Raw genomic sequence first — 17,950 nt, forward strand, 5'->3', positions numbered from 1 at the left:
TCTGTTCTTCGTTGCTCGTTGGATTCAGTTTCTGAGTTCTTGGAAAATTTGATCTTGATTTCTTTGTTCTGGATTTTTTTTCCCAAATTTGATTAAGTTATTGATTCATTAATGTTAGGATAAAAATTAGTAAAGAAAAAGTTGAGATATATTGACATGGTTTTGATAACTTGAAAGCTTAAAATCGTTTTTCTGTTTCTGCAACATATGAAAATGGTCATGTGTATGTGATAATTGAAGAAGATGAGCTTGTGTCAAATTGTGATTGGTTGATTTGAATTTGTTTTGGCTAAATGGTGACTTTAGTCACTGAATTCTTGTGTCTTAAATATATTGATTTCTAAACTTAGTTTAGTAACTATTCTATATTGATTTTAAGTATTAAATTACGAAATTAATTTCGACTTATTTATTTAGCAGTTTAAATAATATTATTTTTATAAATTGAAATTTCTACGAACATTAATATTTTAAATTTAAGTTAATATTAAACTTATTATAGATTATATATACGATTTTGTAAGGACTATATTAAATGAGAATTGGGGATTTCATTTAATTTGAAAGTTTGTCAAAGTAGTTAAATTATTTTTAAGACCTAAACAAAAAAATAATATTTGAGTTATTTAAAAATTAAATTAATTATTATTATTAATTATTATTTAATTGATAATTTGAGATTTTTGGCTTAGAATGCCTATGTGATTAAAGTGATATTTTAGCTTTAATTTGTTATCTAATTATTTGAGATATTTTTGCCGATAATTATAATTACTTGGGCTTCAAGATATTGAGTTCATTCTGATATTTAATTCATATTATTTTATTAAATTATAATTATAAAATGTGGTTTATAATTCTGGAATATCAATTGGGTCGGTTTTGACTTGGGTCACCGACAGGTTTTAACTTGGTAGTTTAAAGAAACTCGGCTAACCCACTATTTAAGGAATGAATTTTATTTATTAATTAAATATTATTTAATTAATATTTCGGAGTAGATTTTAAAAAAATATGAACTCAGTAGACTTGATTTATTTTCGGCATTATAATTTATTTGAAATTGTGTTTCTCTGTGATTCTATCTGGCTTATTATTTGCGCTAGTCCTACGTGGTGTCTAGTATTCTTAGAGTAAGAGGTTGGAGCGATTTTAACGTATGATTTATTTTTAGACTCTTCGACTACTCGCGCTCCGGAGTCGAACCAGGGTTAGCTGTTTGCCAAAGTTTCACGTGGATAAGCAAGCAGTGAGTTTGTAGTGCTATTTACCGCTTTATTAAGTACTGCATCATATTTTAATATTATAAATGCTTTTGAACTGTTTTAAGCGATTATGGATCTGGATTGAAACGAGCTACTCGATAGGCTTGTATCGAGACTGTGTGCACCGGTAAGTACTCTGGGAATTGGCAGACTAATGTCTTGCTTACGCTGGTATATGACGAGGATTTGTTCCCGTCCACTCTGGGTTTATCAGTATGTTATATCATACTTACGCTGGGATCATTTCAATACTGTTTTCCATAATCATACCATATTAGTATAAAATGTTTTGACTTAGGGTTTTAAACTTAATACATGTAAATAGTATTGCAAACTCATCTCATTATATCTGACCCCGTTGTTTTCCCAAATTTTCCAGGTTTATGATTTGAAAGCTGGTCCACTCCGATTCTTTTGATTCCTCGTAGGTTTTATGTTATTTAAACTAGTTACTACTTTCGAACTCTTAGACCACAGTAGAACTAGTTTATATATTACATTTGTTATTGCACTTTGGGATTGTCGATTTGATCGATTAATTATTATTGGCATGTTTACTCTGGATTATTTTGATATTATATTTAAGGCATGTTATTGAGCATTCTGGATATTTAAGTTATTTATATTAGAACTGTAATATAAATTGCTAGACTTAAGTTGGAGTCTCGGTTGCCCGCAAGCAGTTTCTGCAGGTTAATGTGTTTGATTGATTTCCGCGAGGTTTGCTACGGGTTTTGGTACGACCATACCCATACCCTGGCGTCGGTCACGATTCATGAAATTGGGTCGTGACACCAAGCGTGTTTCATTTGAAACAAGCAAGGAAGATAGCCGTGTCGAAGAAGTTGTTGTTCCGGAGAAAAATGTAGCAAAGTCTACGAGTGGTGCAAAAAGAAAAATGTCATTTGAATCGATTAATAATGACAGCGGGACTGATAAAACTGTCGACGCATTAATCTATGTTTATTTTTTATTTTATTTTTTTTATGTTGTTCATTTTTTGTTGAATATAATTTTGCCTTGTTTTGTTTTTGTAATTGTGTATGAACTGTTTTTTTTTTCAGAAATCACCAATAAAAAAGAAAACTATTAAGAGTGCCGCTGGTACGAAAAGAAAAGTTTCCGTTGAAACTTATGAACATGAAGAAGTTTTGGAGGAAAAATCGATGAAGGTATTGTTCATTTAATTGTTTTTTGTATAGTTATTTTTTAAAACTTGTAGTGATTGTTTTCTGTTCTTTTGTTTTATGTTTCTTTTTAATATTTTTTTGTAATGATTTTCGTATGATTTATTAATATTTGCATTTTACTGTTGACATACTGTTGATATAAATAGGCATATAAGATTAGGGCAATTTCTGGTTCTGAAAAGAAAAAAGCTTCCACTGAAACCTTTGAATCTGAAAAGGTGTTGGATGATGTTTCCATCAAGGTATTGTATTTTTTTGTATTTTTTTAATATGTTATTTCAACTTCACTTATTTAATTTATAATTTTAAATTTTATTTTTAATATATGTTTTGACATGGTGTTTTTATTATGTTGACCTGTGTTGATTTGATTCAAAATATAAACTCATTAACTTTATTCCATTGGTGTTTTTATGCTGATTTTGTATTGACATGTTGTTGGATTTATGTTGAAAAATTATTAATATGGTGTTGATATTCTGCTGACTAGAACAGACACCTAAGACTAGGTCAACCTCTGGTTCTTTAAAGAAAAAATCTTATACTGAAACTACTGAATCTGAAAAGGTGTTGGATGATGGTTCCATCAAGGTATTGCATTTTTGTGTTTTTTAAAATGTTATTTCAACTTCATTTCTCTAACTTATAATTTTAAATTTTATTTTAAGTATATGTTTTGACTTGCTCTTTATATTATCCTCACTTGTGTTTATTTGGTTTGAAACTTGTACTTATTAAATTTATGTCATTATTCTCTCAAAAAAAAATATTATGTCATTACTGTTTTTTTGCTGACTATGTGTTGACATGGTGTTTATATCATGTTTATGTGTTGTTGACATCCATATTAATGTAGTTTATTCTTAAAATTTTAGGCTGTTACTATTATGTTTACTGATTGAATTTATTTTTGAACAAATTTTGTCTTATTTTCTTTTTATTTTTTGCAATAGATTTGGTCTCCTCGTTGGAAATTTGGAGACATTCCTACCACAAGGGTTGACCATTGTCTGAAGCATAATGTTGCTGATCAGTTGAGAAGCCATTTTTCGGAAGGACAGCTGGAATTGTTCAAGGAAACATGTTTTGGATTTGTTCTGGACATGCCCCCATGTTTGTTTCAAGAGCAGGTTATACAATCGCTATTAGCGAGGCAACTCATTCATCTAGAACAGAATAAGATGTGGTTTGGTGTTGGTGAGTTTAAAGTCAGATTCAACGTTGAAAAGTTTGTAGTTTTAACTGGACTGAATTGTACCGGTGAAATTAAGAAGGTCGGTTTTGAAGATTCAGGCAATGCTTTTTTTTATAATTAAGTACTTTTTTGGTATGTCGAAGGTTAATAGGCAATTTGTGATAGAGTGTCTCCTGTCGAAGCGATGGCAGTTTGATGAAGATGCTGTCAAAATAGCTTTTTGTATGTATTGAAGGTTAATGGCAATGTTTTTTCCTATTATTAATCTTGTTTCTGAGGGAAGGTATATTCCTCCTCATTGTCAGGATGAGGTGATAGGCACTCCTTACAAGGGAGCTTGCCATCAAGGAATAAAATCATAATTCGAACATACTTAAGTTAATACACAACCTAAAGTGTATCATGAAGGTTTTAACCATATCGGGAATAATTGTGGTGGAGTCCCAAGAGCGAACATCACTTCATTACCTACTTTGCAACCTAGTGTAGTTCCAAACCAGATGGATATAGATACAGTGAGGGAAATGGTTCAAGAACTCTATGGCCCCTGCTTAAAGGGTAGAGTTCTACAAACCATATCCTGAAGTAATTGATAGAGATAATCCATATCAAAGAGTTTATAGAGGTCCTGACTTTTTTTATTCGCAAGAGATGAAGGCCAATCAACGGTCAAACATGTAGCAAGTTTTACCATACAGCATGGACAATTATCAAATATTTTTAATTTTGCAAATCTTAAATTGAGATTATTTTTTAACTCGCTAACATGAGCAGCATTCACTTGGTATGCCACTCTTCCTAGAAATTTCATTTTTGCATGGCAAGAAATAGAAAGGCAATTTCACACGCAATTTTTCCGTGACGAGCCTAAAGTCTCAATGGCTGAAATTTCAAGAATCACTCAGAGAGCTAGAGAATATGCAGACTTGTTCATAACAAGGTTTAAGAAGTTGAGGAGTCGCTACAAGGTGTATTTGCCAAAGACTGAATTTGTGAAGTTGACTCAAAGGGGTCTGGATATAGAATTAAGGAATAAGTTCCAAGGGATGGAGTTTCATGATTTTTTTCGAACTTGCTGCAAAGGTCACAAAATATGAAAATCTTTTGAGAGAGGAAAATAAGAGGAGGAGAACTTCTATAGGTACGTATTTTCAGGAGATGAACCATGATGTTGTTGTGGCAGACTTGAATTCCTCAAGTTCTTGCGTTTGTCCAATGTTGGTAAAAAAAATTACTAGACATATAGGAGAAAACACATGCATCGAGCGCACAACCTCAGTATACATTTGATTTTTGATTAGATCTTTGATTTTTTGTCAAAAGAAAAATTTCTCTCTTTTTTAGAGAACTACAAGGCACCTTCAATGGAAGAGCTCAAAGGGAAAGAATATTGTAAGTATCACGATTCTTGGAATCATGCTACTAATGTTAGTTGGAGTTTCATGAATGTTGTCCAGGATAAAATTAACAAAGGAGTTTTAAAGTTCTTTGAGAAGAAGGAGGCCATGTTGATTGATGAAGATCTGTTTCTACTTGTGGTATCCGTGAATGCAACTTCATTCGATCTCAGAAAACTCCAAGATCTCAAGAGGAGAATTATAGAAATGGAACGTGCTCTTGAAAAAAGGACAAGAATCTCAAAATTCAAAAGAAATGGATTTCAAAGGTTCGAAGCAAAATACAGGAGAATAAAAGTGGAGACATAAAATTCCAAGTTCAAAAGATAAAAGATGAGAAGAATGGGGTAGGACCTGTTACTGTAGAGGAAGAGAATGTTAAAATATAGAAATTAAACAGAAAGACGGAAACCGCAGCCATAAAAAAATGAGGCTGAAGCCACGACTAAAGAATAAAAGCTGATTTTGTTTTGGAAAACATAGATTTGCAAAAATAAGAGACATATTCTCTAGAACTTGGCCAATCTATGGCTCATTTAATTTTTTTTTTTACTTGTATTGTGTTTTAAACATTTGTATCGTACTACTTAATTCTGTAAATTTAAGAAAGGTAGACATGCCAACCACCTTTTTTTTACTATTGCTGGAGTTTCTAAAATTATTGAAATCGTGGGGACATAGGAACCGCAATACAGAGGAGAGCGCCTAGAACTGTTGAGCTTTCAAAATTTTTGGAGCGTCTGGACTTGCTAGAGAGATATTGGAACACTTGGAGTTGCTGGAGCGGTTGGAATTGCTAAAACAACATGAAGTATTTGTGAGGTTTTCAATTTCGATTAAGAAAATTTATATATAAATGGCTTTACTTATAAAGTCATTCGGGGGTATTGTTTATATCAAAATTAAATAGCCCAAGAGCCCAAAATAAAAAGAAGCCTATAACCCAGAATCTTCAATTCTCCAGAAGCTCAAGATCTCCAAGTTACCATAAGTTAAGGATCGCCAAGTTGCCAGAATTCAGGATCTCCAGAAACTCAGGATCTCTAAATTGCCAGAAGTTCAAGATCTTCAGAATTTCAAGCTCTCCAATTTACCAAAAGCTCAAGATCTCCAATTTGCATAAACCCCAAGATCTTCATTTTAACATGTGCATTAACATTTTATTAAAGCGACGAATTTTATGAAAGTGGAGAAAGTTGGGAGTTAGAGAACATGGACAGTTAAGGAGAAAGTGGAGAGTTGGGAAATATGAACAGTTAAAAAGAAGTAGGCAGTTAAAAAGATGTGAGCATTTGACAGTTTTTGAAGAAACGCTATAAAAACAAAAGGAATCCAACGATTATAACCCCCAACCAAAATCAACAAAACAACAGAAACTCTCAGGAGAATTCGATGTCATATGCTTTAATTTTATGAGATAACTTGTACTGTAATTATATTTTTCTTATTTTTTCAACATTATTTCATCGTAATTTCATTTACAATACGAGTTTTTAGTATTCCAATTACATATGTTTTTTTTTAATTTTTGAACGCTTTCAATAGATTTGTTGAAAGAACTTGTAGATTTTTTTGTGTCTTTTAAATATCATTCACAATCGCTTGATTATTTTTTAAAATTTTATTTTGAAATATAACTCTCTGAAACGCTTACACACTTAATTGCACCAACCGTTTTCTAATTAGACACTGGAAATAGTATTATAAAATTTTAGTTGAAAAAAATTGAGAAAATTTATGTTATGAATGAAAGAAAAAAAAATACTATAATGGAGAAAAAAAACAAGTTTAGGAACCTCTGAACAAATTACCACATAACGGTACAAATCAAAATGGTTTGCAGAAACCGAAACGCCTCTGTTATCATTACACGAACCGAAACGCCACTCTACAATTCTGCGTTTCTTATAAACCCTAAACCCCTTTGCTCCACTCACTCACTCGGTTCTCACTAACTCACTCAAATTTTAACTCCCTAGACACATTATGGCTGCTTACGGCGGCGCAGCCATGTCAATGAGCAGTGGAGCACCACCGCCGCCGCCGTCAGCTGTCAAGCAAGTAAAATTAGAAAGAGAGAGCGAATTAAGAATCGAAGTCGCCAACGACACGTCGCTTCGTCTGAGGTTACTAAACGGCACCGCCGAGATTTTTGGTACCGAGTTGCCTCCTGAACAGTGGCTCACTTTCCCTCCTCGATTGAAATTCGCGGTAAACCAATTCAATTTTCAAAATTTCCCTAATTTACCCTATTCAAATTCTAAAAAAGTTGGCATCTTTAATTTTGCAGGTGTTTACATGGTATGGAGCAACAATTGAAATGGATGGTCCTACTGAAACTGATTATACTGCTGATGAGGTAACATAGGAAACCTTGAAATAACACCGTTCCGCTGTGTCCGTGTGCAAGTTTCTTGTTTTCCTGTGTCCGTGCTGCATACTTTATTCGATGGTTATGTTAATTTTTTTTTTTGGTGCAGACTCCAATGGTTAGTTATGTTAATGTTCATGCTGTATTAGAAGGACGTAGAAATCGAGCAAAAGCTTCATCAAATTCTAATGCCTCCGAGTCTTTTCAGGTTGGTATTTGGTTTTCAGTTTATGGTTAAGCTCGTTATTTTATTGCATTCAGATAAGTTTTTGATTTATGTTACAAATGTCCTTGCTAGTTATGATTTTTTGAATTCATAATCTGCGATGCTCAAGTGATGTCTATCAAATAGATTATTAGTTCCTGCCATAGCTAAACTATAGACATGGCCTGGTTAAGGAAATCTTGTCAGTAGCCTTAGGAAAATGAATATACAAAGGGGTTTTATCACAATCAGTACACGTGAATTCTTGATGGCTGCTTGATCGAATGTTGCAGCGCATGCATCTGGTGCATGTGCAACTGGTTTCATTTTTCCAATATTTTGCTGGTGGTTCAGTTTCACTGACCAAGGTTACTGTGACTCAATTTATTTTCATTTTACTAAAGCTCGATATGTGTGCATATGATTCCACGTCTGAACTTGTGAATCATTATGTTCCATTTATGGTGGCTTAGGGTCCCAGAGTGATTGTTGTGGGGCCTACAGATTCCGGAAAAAGCACCTTGGCAAGGATGCTTGTTAGTTGGGCAGCTAAACAAGGTTGGAAACCCACGTTTGTGGACTTGGATATTGGCCAAGGATCAATAACAATTCCTGGATCAATTGCTGCCACCCCTATTGAGTTGCCCATTGATCCAGTGGAAGGTATTCCTCTTGAAATGCCACTTGTGTATTTCTACGGGCACACAACTCCCAGGTCATTATTTTTTTCACATTTTCATTTTTGTTCCTGTATTTCTTTTACGGCCTATATAATCTATCGGAAGAAATCTTAAATACTATTATACCTTTTTATAATAATAAAATGCTATCTCAAATTTTATTGTTTACTGAAAAACAATGTTATATTTTCTCTCTCAGCCAAAATGTGGAGTTGTATAAAGCACTTGTTAAGGAGCTCGCTCAGATACTGGAGAGACAATTTACTGGAAATGCAGAATCTCGTGCTGCAGGAATGGTGATCAACACCATGGGATGGATAGAAGGGGTGGGCTATGAGGTAAGTGATTTATTATGTTCCTATACCATGTATTATGATATTTCAGTGTAGGCATAATTTATGTTATAGTTACTTGGATGCTTTCCATTTAGCAATAAATTTTTTCCCGTCTTTTTTTTCAGCTGATTCTCCAAGCAATTGAAACATTTAGTGCTGATGTTGTCTTGGTCTTAGGTCAGGTATGTATTAAAACCCCTGCACTGGTTTGTTTTTTTAGCAATTTTTTGTTCTTTTCCTTTTTTAAATTTATTAACTTCAAATTTCAAACATCATTTTGTGCAATGTGCTAGCCTTTTATTAGCACTCATTTTTATCATCTTGATTTTCTTAGTTTTTATTTAAGCTTGCAATTTTGTGATTGGTTTTGGTTAGACTATACTTATTGGAGTTGAACTTGAGAAGATTTGCATGCTTCTGTGCTGATCACATGTCCAACAAAAATCCTACATTGGGAGTTATAATGTGAAGTTACTATATTGATAAGTAGCCTTTTCTTTTGCATTTTAGCTTAGTGGAACTCAGTCTAGTTTTCATGGTTCTCATATGCTGAATTTGTGACAGATATCTATTATGTGCAAACTCTTTTACCTTACAACTTTCTCCAAGCCATATAGAATATTTACATTTTATAATTTTTTCTTTTGCTGTGCAGGAAAAGCTTTTTAGCATGCTTAGAGATATGCTAAGGAGCAAGCCCAATGTAGATGTTGTGAAACTTCAGAAGTCAGGTGGTGTTGTTTCCAGGAGCTCAAAAGTCCGGCAAAGGACTAGAAGCTATAGGATCAGGGTGAGCACAATTTTCTTGGATGTTAGAGTTTATACTGTACTAGGTTTAACCATACATAAGTTCTTTGACAAGGCTCCTAGCTTGCTGATGACTTAAATGTGCTTATATAAATGTCTCCTATTCAATCCAAATAGAAACTTGCAACTATAGGGGACTGAAATGTTAGAATTGTTTAGCTGGGATAAATGATCTGGCTTCATGAAAATACTGTACCAGCATGTTATGAAAGTTGAGATTTTTTTTCTTTTATTTTGGAAAACTAGAGGAGCCGATGAATTTTTTTTAATGGTCCTAATATTAGTTTCTTTGTTTGCTTTTTAAAATTTCCATAGTTTTTTCTTTCTTTTTTATGTAGTATGTAATAACAAGGCTGGTGCATGCTATTTTCTCAGGAATATTTTTACGGCATTTCTAATGATCTCTCTCCGCATTCAAATAGTGCAAATTTCAGTGACTTGTCTGTATACCGAATTGGTGGTGGGCCACAAGCTCCCAGATCTGCTCTTCCAATTGGTGCCGATCCTGTCGCCAATCCTCTAAGGGTTACTGCTGTGAATATTGATCGTGACTTACTCCATGTTGTTCTTGCCATTTCATATGCCCAAGAGTCCGATGAAATTGTTTCAAGGTAATTTTCTGCACTTTTGAACCATAATTGCTGTGGATTTAACATGATTCATTAGTTACTTGTCCAGAATGTGAAGTTTCTGAAGTTATCAACAACTGTTTGCATGGATTTGTCTTGTAACAGGCAACTCATAATTTATAAACACAAAGTTGACTTTCAGACTTGGACTTTTTATATTGATACCTCTGACTGTATACTTGTCATCATATATTAGAAGCCGTCCAAATCAACATTATTATTAGGGATGTGCAAAAATCGAACCAAATTGATTATTGGGTTCAGTTCAGTTTAATTTTATAGAAAAAAATTGCTTTTCTCGGTTCAATCCGGTTTTGGAAGTAAAAAACATTTCAGTTCAGTTTTACTACATACTAAATCATACCAAAAAAACCTACTTAACCGACTGGTTTGATTCAGTTTGCTTTGAAATTTTGCAAATTCTTGTAAATTCTGGTTGGTTCAGTTCAAACCAAATGGGCACTCCTAATCATTATGGGTTTGTAAAATTTCCTAATGATTATGACTTCACCAAAACATGAGACATGCTATATGGTGATGTCTTCATATTTATTATCATGAACTTATTTTAGCCTAAGTCAACTGGGCATTTGCCAAAGACACTTTTTTTTTGTCAAAGGTGGTAATCGACTCTTAAGAGTCTCAATTGTTAGTTTGTTAGTTACGGAGGTGTGGTTTGAACCAGCGACCTCTTGATGCACTTAGAGGTGCCTTAGCCATCCAAGCTAGGCCCTCATTGGCGCCAAAGACACTGAATCACTTGCTATCTGACTAATGAACTTTTATTTCCTTTTTGGGTGCAGTAATGTTGCTGGGTTCATCTATGTCACAGACGTTGACATTCAGAGGTTAGGTTTTTCTGGTTTTCGTATTTTTTCTAAAGGAAAATTGTCGTCAATACTCAAGATTTAGTATAATTTTTTGCAGGAGGAAAATTACGTATTTGACGCCAACGGCAGGAGAGCTCCCAAGTAAAAATTTGTTAATGGGAACTTTGACATGGCTTGAAACATGATCAAGAATAAGCTTTTGCATTGCATGACAAAATTAAGTATTATGAGCTATAACCTTCATCTAGGTTTATCATAGACTGTATAATAGTTTTACCAAAATTAAATTATGGATTGTGGGTTTAGTCATCTACTCATCTTCCATAAAAAATGGATAATGTATAGCAACTTTTTTATCTACTAAGAATTTTCTCTTGGCCATTGGGTATATTCTATTTCCTATGCTTTCTGTTTTTATTGAATTACAATTTCTTCTTGAAGCTGCTGAAATGAGGATGAATATGAGTCCACTAGCAATGGTCTATATGCTTGATATCTGCTAGTATTTTACTAATTCTGTCTTTATTACCAGTAATTTACTACTCTTTCCGTTCCATTTTGTTTGTTCACTGTACTATATTCAGATGTCCCAAAATGATTGTCAAAATTGTATTATATACACATATTTTTCTCGTTTATCCTTGATATTAATGGATACTATTCTTGTATTTGTGTTGGCATTTAATGTTTTTTTTTGCCAAAGATAATAATATATAAATATATATGAAGATAAGAAGATAAGTCATCTCATGAAGAAAATGACTCACCTTGAACAAAAAAGCTAAAAAAGGACTTAGTGGCTACTAATTGAGCCATCCAATTACGCATTCGTTTAACAAATTAAAATACCAAGACATGGATAATTTGCTAAACGAACGGGAGCAATATATATGAAACAATAATAATCGAAAAATAATATTATTATTATTGTATTGACTATTTTTCTTTTTTAAATATAGTAATTCTAAATTAATTCAAAAACCAAAAAAATGTACAAAAGGAAGAATTGTTAGCATTTAATGTTTTCTTAGTTTGGTTTTGAATTTAGACCCTAATAAACTTTTTTTTCGATGGAGGTACTTAATGTTAAGAGTGGCCACGGTTCATGACCGCCGGTTCCAGTTCAGAACCGCTGGGTCACAGTTCAAGGAATACTTGAACCGGCCCTGAACCGCCCTATGGGCGGTTCCATGCCGATTCGGCCCGTCAGTTCGGAACCCGCCGGTTCACAATTCTGGTTTTAAAGTTCGAAAAATGAAAAAAAAAATTATGGAAATTCAATTTAAATACTTTAAATCAAGTTAAAATTAAAAATTTACTTAATATAAATGATTAATTATATACTTAAAATTTAAAATTACATTTAATTTATCATAAATTTTGATAATTAATTATTTTTATATAGTTGATATAATCATATATTGCTATAAAAAGAAAATAAAATTAGTGGTTAGTATGTAAAAGAAATAGAAAAATTAAAATATATCAAAAATAAATAAATAATATTTATATAATTATAGTATATATATATATATATATATATATATATATATATATATATATATATATATATATTAAACAATTTAACATGTATATTTTAAAAAATATACGGTTTAGAACCGGAACCGCCAGTTTGGAACCGAAACTGACGGTTCCGGTTCCAAAAAATAGTGAACCGGCTCGAACTCGGCCTCTCGGCGGTTCTGGGCCGGTTTAGACACGGTTTCGGGTTCGACCAGTTCCAGGCCAGGTTTAACCGGATTGGTTTTGGGCCGGTTCACGGTTCAACTCGGCCAATGGCCACCTCTATTTAATGTTATAAGAAAAATTCAGCTAATAATCACCCATGGCCCCTGAACTTTAGGGGTACGGGCGCTAAACCCCCTGATGTCTAAAAACGGGCGCTAAACCCCCTGATGTCTAAAAACGGGCGCTAAACCCCCTGATCTTTGTGGCGGCGCTCACAAAACCCCCTAAGCCCCAAAAAAATCCAAAAAATGACCAAAATACCCCTGGCGCCGTTTTTTCTGGTCAACTGACAATCTTTAAAAAAATCTGACACTGTCATATCATCTGCCACGTCAGCAAAGTACCTTAAAATTTTCAAACACCTAAAATACCCCTAATTTAAGTTAGAAAAAGACAAAAAATAAACTAAATCAACTCAATCTAATCCAATGAATTAACCCAACAACTAATCCGACAACCCGACCACTACCGGAAAATTAAAATTTTCCGATCATCAAAAATCTGACGACCTGTTCCTTAGAGGAACAGATCCGACGACGAGGGAACAGATCGACAATCTGTTCCTCGACAGGAGGAACAGATCATCTGTTCCTCGACATGACTCGACATGAGGAGCAGATCTCTGTTCCTCTGAGGAACAAATTTTTTTGATGACCGAAAATTTTCGGTCATCTTCAAATCGGAGAAGATGACCGGAAAATTTTCTGGCGGTGGTTGGGTTGTTGATGGGTAGTGGTTCGGTCGGCTGTTGGGTTAGGGTAGAGGTTTAAGTTAGATTTGTTTTTTTTTTTGTCTTTTTCTAAAATAAATTAGGGGTATTTTGGGTGTTTTAAAGTTTTAAGGTATTTTGCTGACGTGGCAGCTGACGTGGCGCTGTCAATTTTTTTTTAAATAAAAAATGTCAGTTGACCAGAAAAGACGGCGCCAGGGGTATTTTGGTCAAATTTGGAGCTTAGGGGGTTTTGTGAGCGCCGCCACAAAGATCAGGGGGTTTAGTGCCCGTTTTTAGACATCAGGGGGTTTAGCGCCCGTACCCCTAAAGTTCAGGGGCCATGGGTGATTATTAGCCAAAAAATTCACATCGGACCGTTCGAACCTAAAATGCCACATGTTTGTTAGTGGCTGGCCAAATCAGCACCGGTTTATTAGGTTCGATAGTTTACATTGGTCAATTACTAACGAACGTGACATTTTAGGTTCGGAAGTTCCAATATGAAATTTTTCATAACGTTAAATACCTCAATTGAAAAAAAAGTTCATTAGAATCCAAATTCAAAACCGAAACAAACGTGAGGATCTAATATGTACATTTAGCTTAATACTTGTATCTCTAAAATTAGATCTCATTAATTAAGTGGACTACTAAATGCCGCCCTTAAATTATTAGCCACCGTCCCTATTATTATCTGAATGCACTTAACCCTATTTCAAATTTAAAAGCAAAAAAATCAAATTCTCTCAATTCATTCAAAACCCGACGAACGAATATAATGATTCGCAGAAAAAATGTCGAAATCTAGCGGAAATAGAGAACGGGAACCTCCGGTAAGTGATTGGTTTTGCATTTTTTATTTTTTTTCCAATTTTTAAATTGTTTTCAAAAACAATTTTCGGGCCAGCGTTCTGGGATGGCGCCGGCCCATCTGGAGAAACATCCAGGATGTTTGTCCAGAAGTAAGAGGGATGACCGTCTTCTGGCGCCGGCCCTAAAGAAAAAATTAAAAAACCGAAAAATTAAAAAATTTACATCGGAAAATCCGGGCACGCTCGTTTTGAAGTGTCGATCTTTGTTTTTCGACGACTCGTAATACTTATCCGTCATTTTAATCGATGTATTCGATTAAAGTTGAGAATTTTAATTTTTTTAATTAAAAATTTTATTTTTACTTAAAGGGTAAAATGATAATTTTTAGGAGCGGTGGGTAGTAAACCGAGACGGCGAATAATAAAACCCTTAATTAATTGTATTTTTAATTAAGATAAATTAGTTGATTGAACGGTATTAATTATTATCACCAAAAATTCTCCTTTTCAACTTTTTTTTATAAGTTAGACTTCATCAGAGGATATAATTATTAAAAATAAAATTTGATCTTCATAGCAAGAATTGATAGAGATAGGCAAAATTTTTTATTTTTACAAAATCATCTTTCATTTATAAATAGGCTAAAAAACTATCGACCTTTACTTTTTTTTTTTTAAATAGCACCATGATCTTGTAAAACTGCCAATTTTATCTTATTTTGTATTTGACTTTTAATAGCACTCTGACCTTATAAAACAGTCAATTTTAATCTATTTTGTATTTTTGACTTTCAATATACATGAAAATAGAGGTGGCCACGGTTCATAACCTGGCGGTTCCGGTTCGGAACCGCCGGGTCACGGTTCAAAAAAAAGTGGAACCGGCCCGGAACCGCCTAAGAGACGGTTCCATGACGGTTCGGAACCGGACGGTTCCGGTTCCGGTTCCGGTTTAAGACGGTTTAGAAAAACAATTAAAATTTAAATTAGATTTTAATTACTAAAAAATATAATTTAACAATAAAATAACTCATGGAGATAGTATTATAAGAAAATAAAGATTTTGAAAAAAAAATTAAAATATTAACCAAAAATTTAACTAAAACAAATATACATATATTTTATTGTGAAAATAAAGATATTATATGATAAAGATATAATATGTATTTTGAATATATAATATATATTTTTTATCAACAGGTTCGACCCTTAAACCGCCGGCTCCGACCCGGAACCGCCGGTTCACGGTTCAACAAATCTGGAACCGGCCCGGAACCGCCCTTTGTACGGTTCCGCGCCGGTTTTAGTCCGGTTCCGGGTTTGACCGGTTCCGGGCCGGGTTTGACCAGGCTGGTTCCGGGCCGGTTCACGGGCTGACCCGGCCCATGGCCACCTCTACATGAAAATTTATAAATGATACACATAATTTGGATTAAAATATCTCTGACGTGCCGTTGTATATCAGAGATTGATGCACTAATGGAGGATTGACGCGCTGATGCTAGATTGACGCGGGATTAGTGCATGATTAACGTGGGATTGGTGTGCGGTTGATGTTGGGCTGACTCAAGATTGGCGCATCGACTAGCGCTTGTGCTGATGTGTTGCTTTCTCACTGCGTAAGACTAATGCACTGACGTGCTGACGGGTTATAAAATTTGAGTGCAAACGTAAGGCTGACACACTAGCGTAAGGCTAACCCATTTTCATGATTGATGTGTGACACATGTCATTTTTAGTTAATATAAAGACAAAAATGTTTTAAATAAAAAGAAATTATAAACTTGACATTTTTGAAAAGATCAAGTTTGTTTGATATTTTTTTATGTTCCCAATTAATTAGCTTATTTTTTTTATCTTTTATAACTTTTTCCTATTTTGTCATATAAAAATATAGGCTATATACATTCTAAAAACCAAGTGAGATGTGAACTTTTGAAAAATAGTTATATTTTGACTCAAATGAATGATAATAAATGGAAGGGGATGTTAAGAAAAAACAAAAGTAAAACAAATTGCAGCTTTGATAAGGACATTCATGCTATGAGGATGGGAATGATGAGAAAGGAGATAAGAAAAGAAGTAACAAATAGTGGAAAGAACTAATTTCCACTTTGCAATTCTCAACTCTTTGGAGAAGGATGTTTAACTAACATTTCTTTTTCCTTTTCACACTAAAATGGGAAAATCTTCATCTTGTGTTCATATGCATAAGTGACAAATATCCTTACATGCTCTAATGCCTTCGTATTTTGTTTAAAATTGGTGAGAAAAAGCCCACCAATAAAAAATAATTTAATTAATATTAAAAAAAATTATTCTTTGTATTTTTTGTTAAATTTTTTGCAATAATATACTCTAACTTTTTGTTATTGCAAAATAACTTTTTTAACTTTTTTTACCAACGATCTACTAATAATCTATCAACAATCTATCTATAATTTACCAAAAGAGCGTATTTTTAACAAATAAAAAAATTAGAGCGTATTCTTACAAATATTTAGCTGAAAATAGCTATTGTTTTAAGAGCCCATTAATATCGTATTGTACAAACATTAAAGAAGATTTCAAGTTTAAAATCTTCACATGACCATATCTATACTATATATAAAAGCACGGATAGGAGGGCACTTTTACGTTAATGTTCTTAATATTGTTTTAATTATAATTTAACAATAATTATTTTATCTAAATATTAGCTAACTTAAACTACTTTTAATACAATTCAAATTTTCACCTATTTTATAGAATTTTTCATCTAAATATTAGCTAACTTAAACTACTTTTTATACAAGTAATATACTCATTAAAATACTCACATATTTGATAGAATATATCTATATCTTCTCTCTGTGTATAATTAATAATAAATATATAATTTAACCAGGAAACAAATTCCATAAATATTAGCTAAAATAAATACTTCTACACGCAGTTGACAACATTAAATTAAATAATTTCAAAATCTATATGGTGAATAATTTTGTGATCCTCATAATTAATACTACTAATAATAATAATAATTGAATTCAGCAAATAAAAAACAATTATATGTATATTATAATTTATTGATTTTAAGAGATTTATACAATATAATAATCTGAATTCAACTCATAAAATATTTTGTAATATAGTAAAAACTCTAACTAATTTAAAATTAATTATAAATATAAAATACATTATTATTAATTAAAAATCTATTAAGATAATTGTTAGAGTTAGAGTACTGATTAAAATAAAATACTTATAACATAATATTAAGATAGGTTGTGGACTTTGCGGCTGGACAGCTTTTAGGATACTACTCATCTTTGCCTCTAACAATTGATGTTTGGAATTCGCTAAGAAGTTTTATGCAAGGAATGTGACCGTGGACTTATCTCCTGTGTCCTGAGACACTTAGACTTGAGGGAGAAACCCCATAATCTGCTTAGTACCCACTCCTCCTTCTTATTCCCGCTCCTCGTCCATTAAAGAAGGCAGATAACTAAATAAAATAAACTACTTCAAATTATAATTATGGTTGAATCATGTAAAATTCTAACTAAGGCAAAAAAACTTTCACTAAATTATTATTTGAATTATTATTTAATATTTTTATTTATGTTTTTTATAAATAAAATAAACTATTCCTAATTAACTGCCATTTTAGTTCTTTAAAAAAATACTGTTTTAATTATTATTTGTTTTTTTATATTTTAATGCAATTTATAATTATAAAAAAAAAATTTAATTAAACATTATCCTAATCTATAATAAACATAATTATCATT

General features: G+C 32.7%; 1 protein-coding gene across 1 annotated transcript; it reads left to right on the plus strand.

Annotated features, from left to right (window-relative positions):
• The first annotated feature begins 6,856 nt into the window (after positions 1-6,856).
• On the plus strand, positions 6,857-11,285 carry LOC126674517 (protein CLP1 homolog). Its single transcript, XM_050368973.2, has 10 exons — positions 6,857-7,258; positions 7,338-7,406; positions 7,528-7,626; positions 8,097-8,338; positions 8,503-8,641; positions 8,764-8,820; positions 9,294-9,428; positions 9,821-10,056; positions 10,878-10,922; positions 11,002-11,285. The coding sequence occupies exons 1-10, from the start codon at positions 7,034-7,036 to the stop codon at positions 11,087-11,089; spliced, it is 1,335 nt and encodes a 444-aa protein (XP_050224930.1). The 5' UTR covers positions 6,857-7,033; the 3' UTR covers positions 11,090-11,285.
• The last annotated feature ends 6,665 nt before the right edge of the window (positions 11,286-17,950 follow it).

The sequence above is a fragment of the Mercurialis annua genome, linkage group LG3 (genome assembly GCF_937616625.2).
Source record: "Mercurialis annua linkage group LG3, ddMerAnnu1.2, whole genome shotgun sequence".
In the NCBI taxonomy this organism is placed as follows: domain Eukaryota; kingdom Viridiplantae; phylum Streptophyta; class Magnoliopsida; order Malpighiales; family Euphorbiaceae; genus Mercurialis; species Mercurialis annua.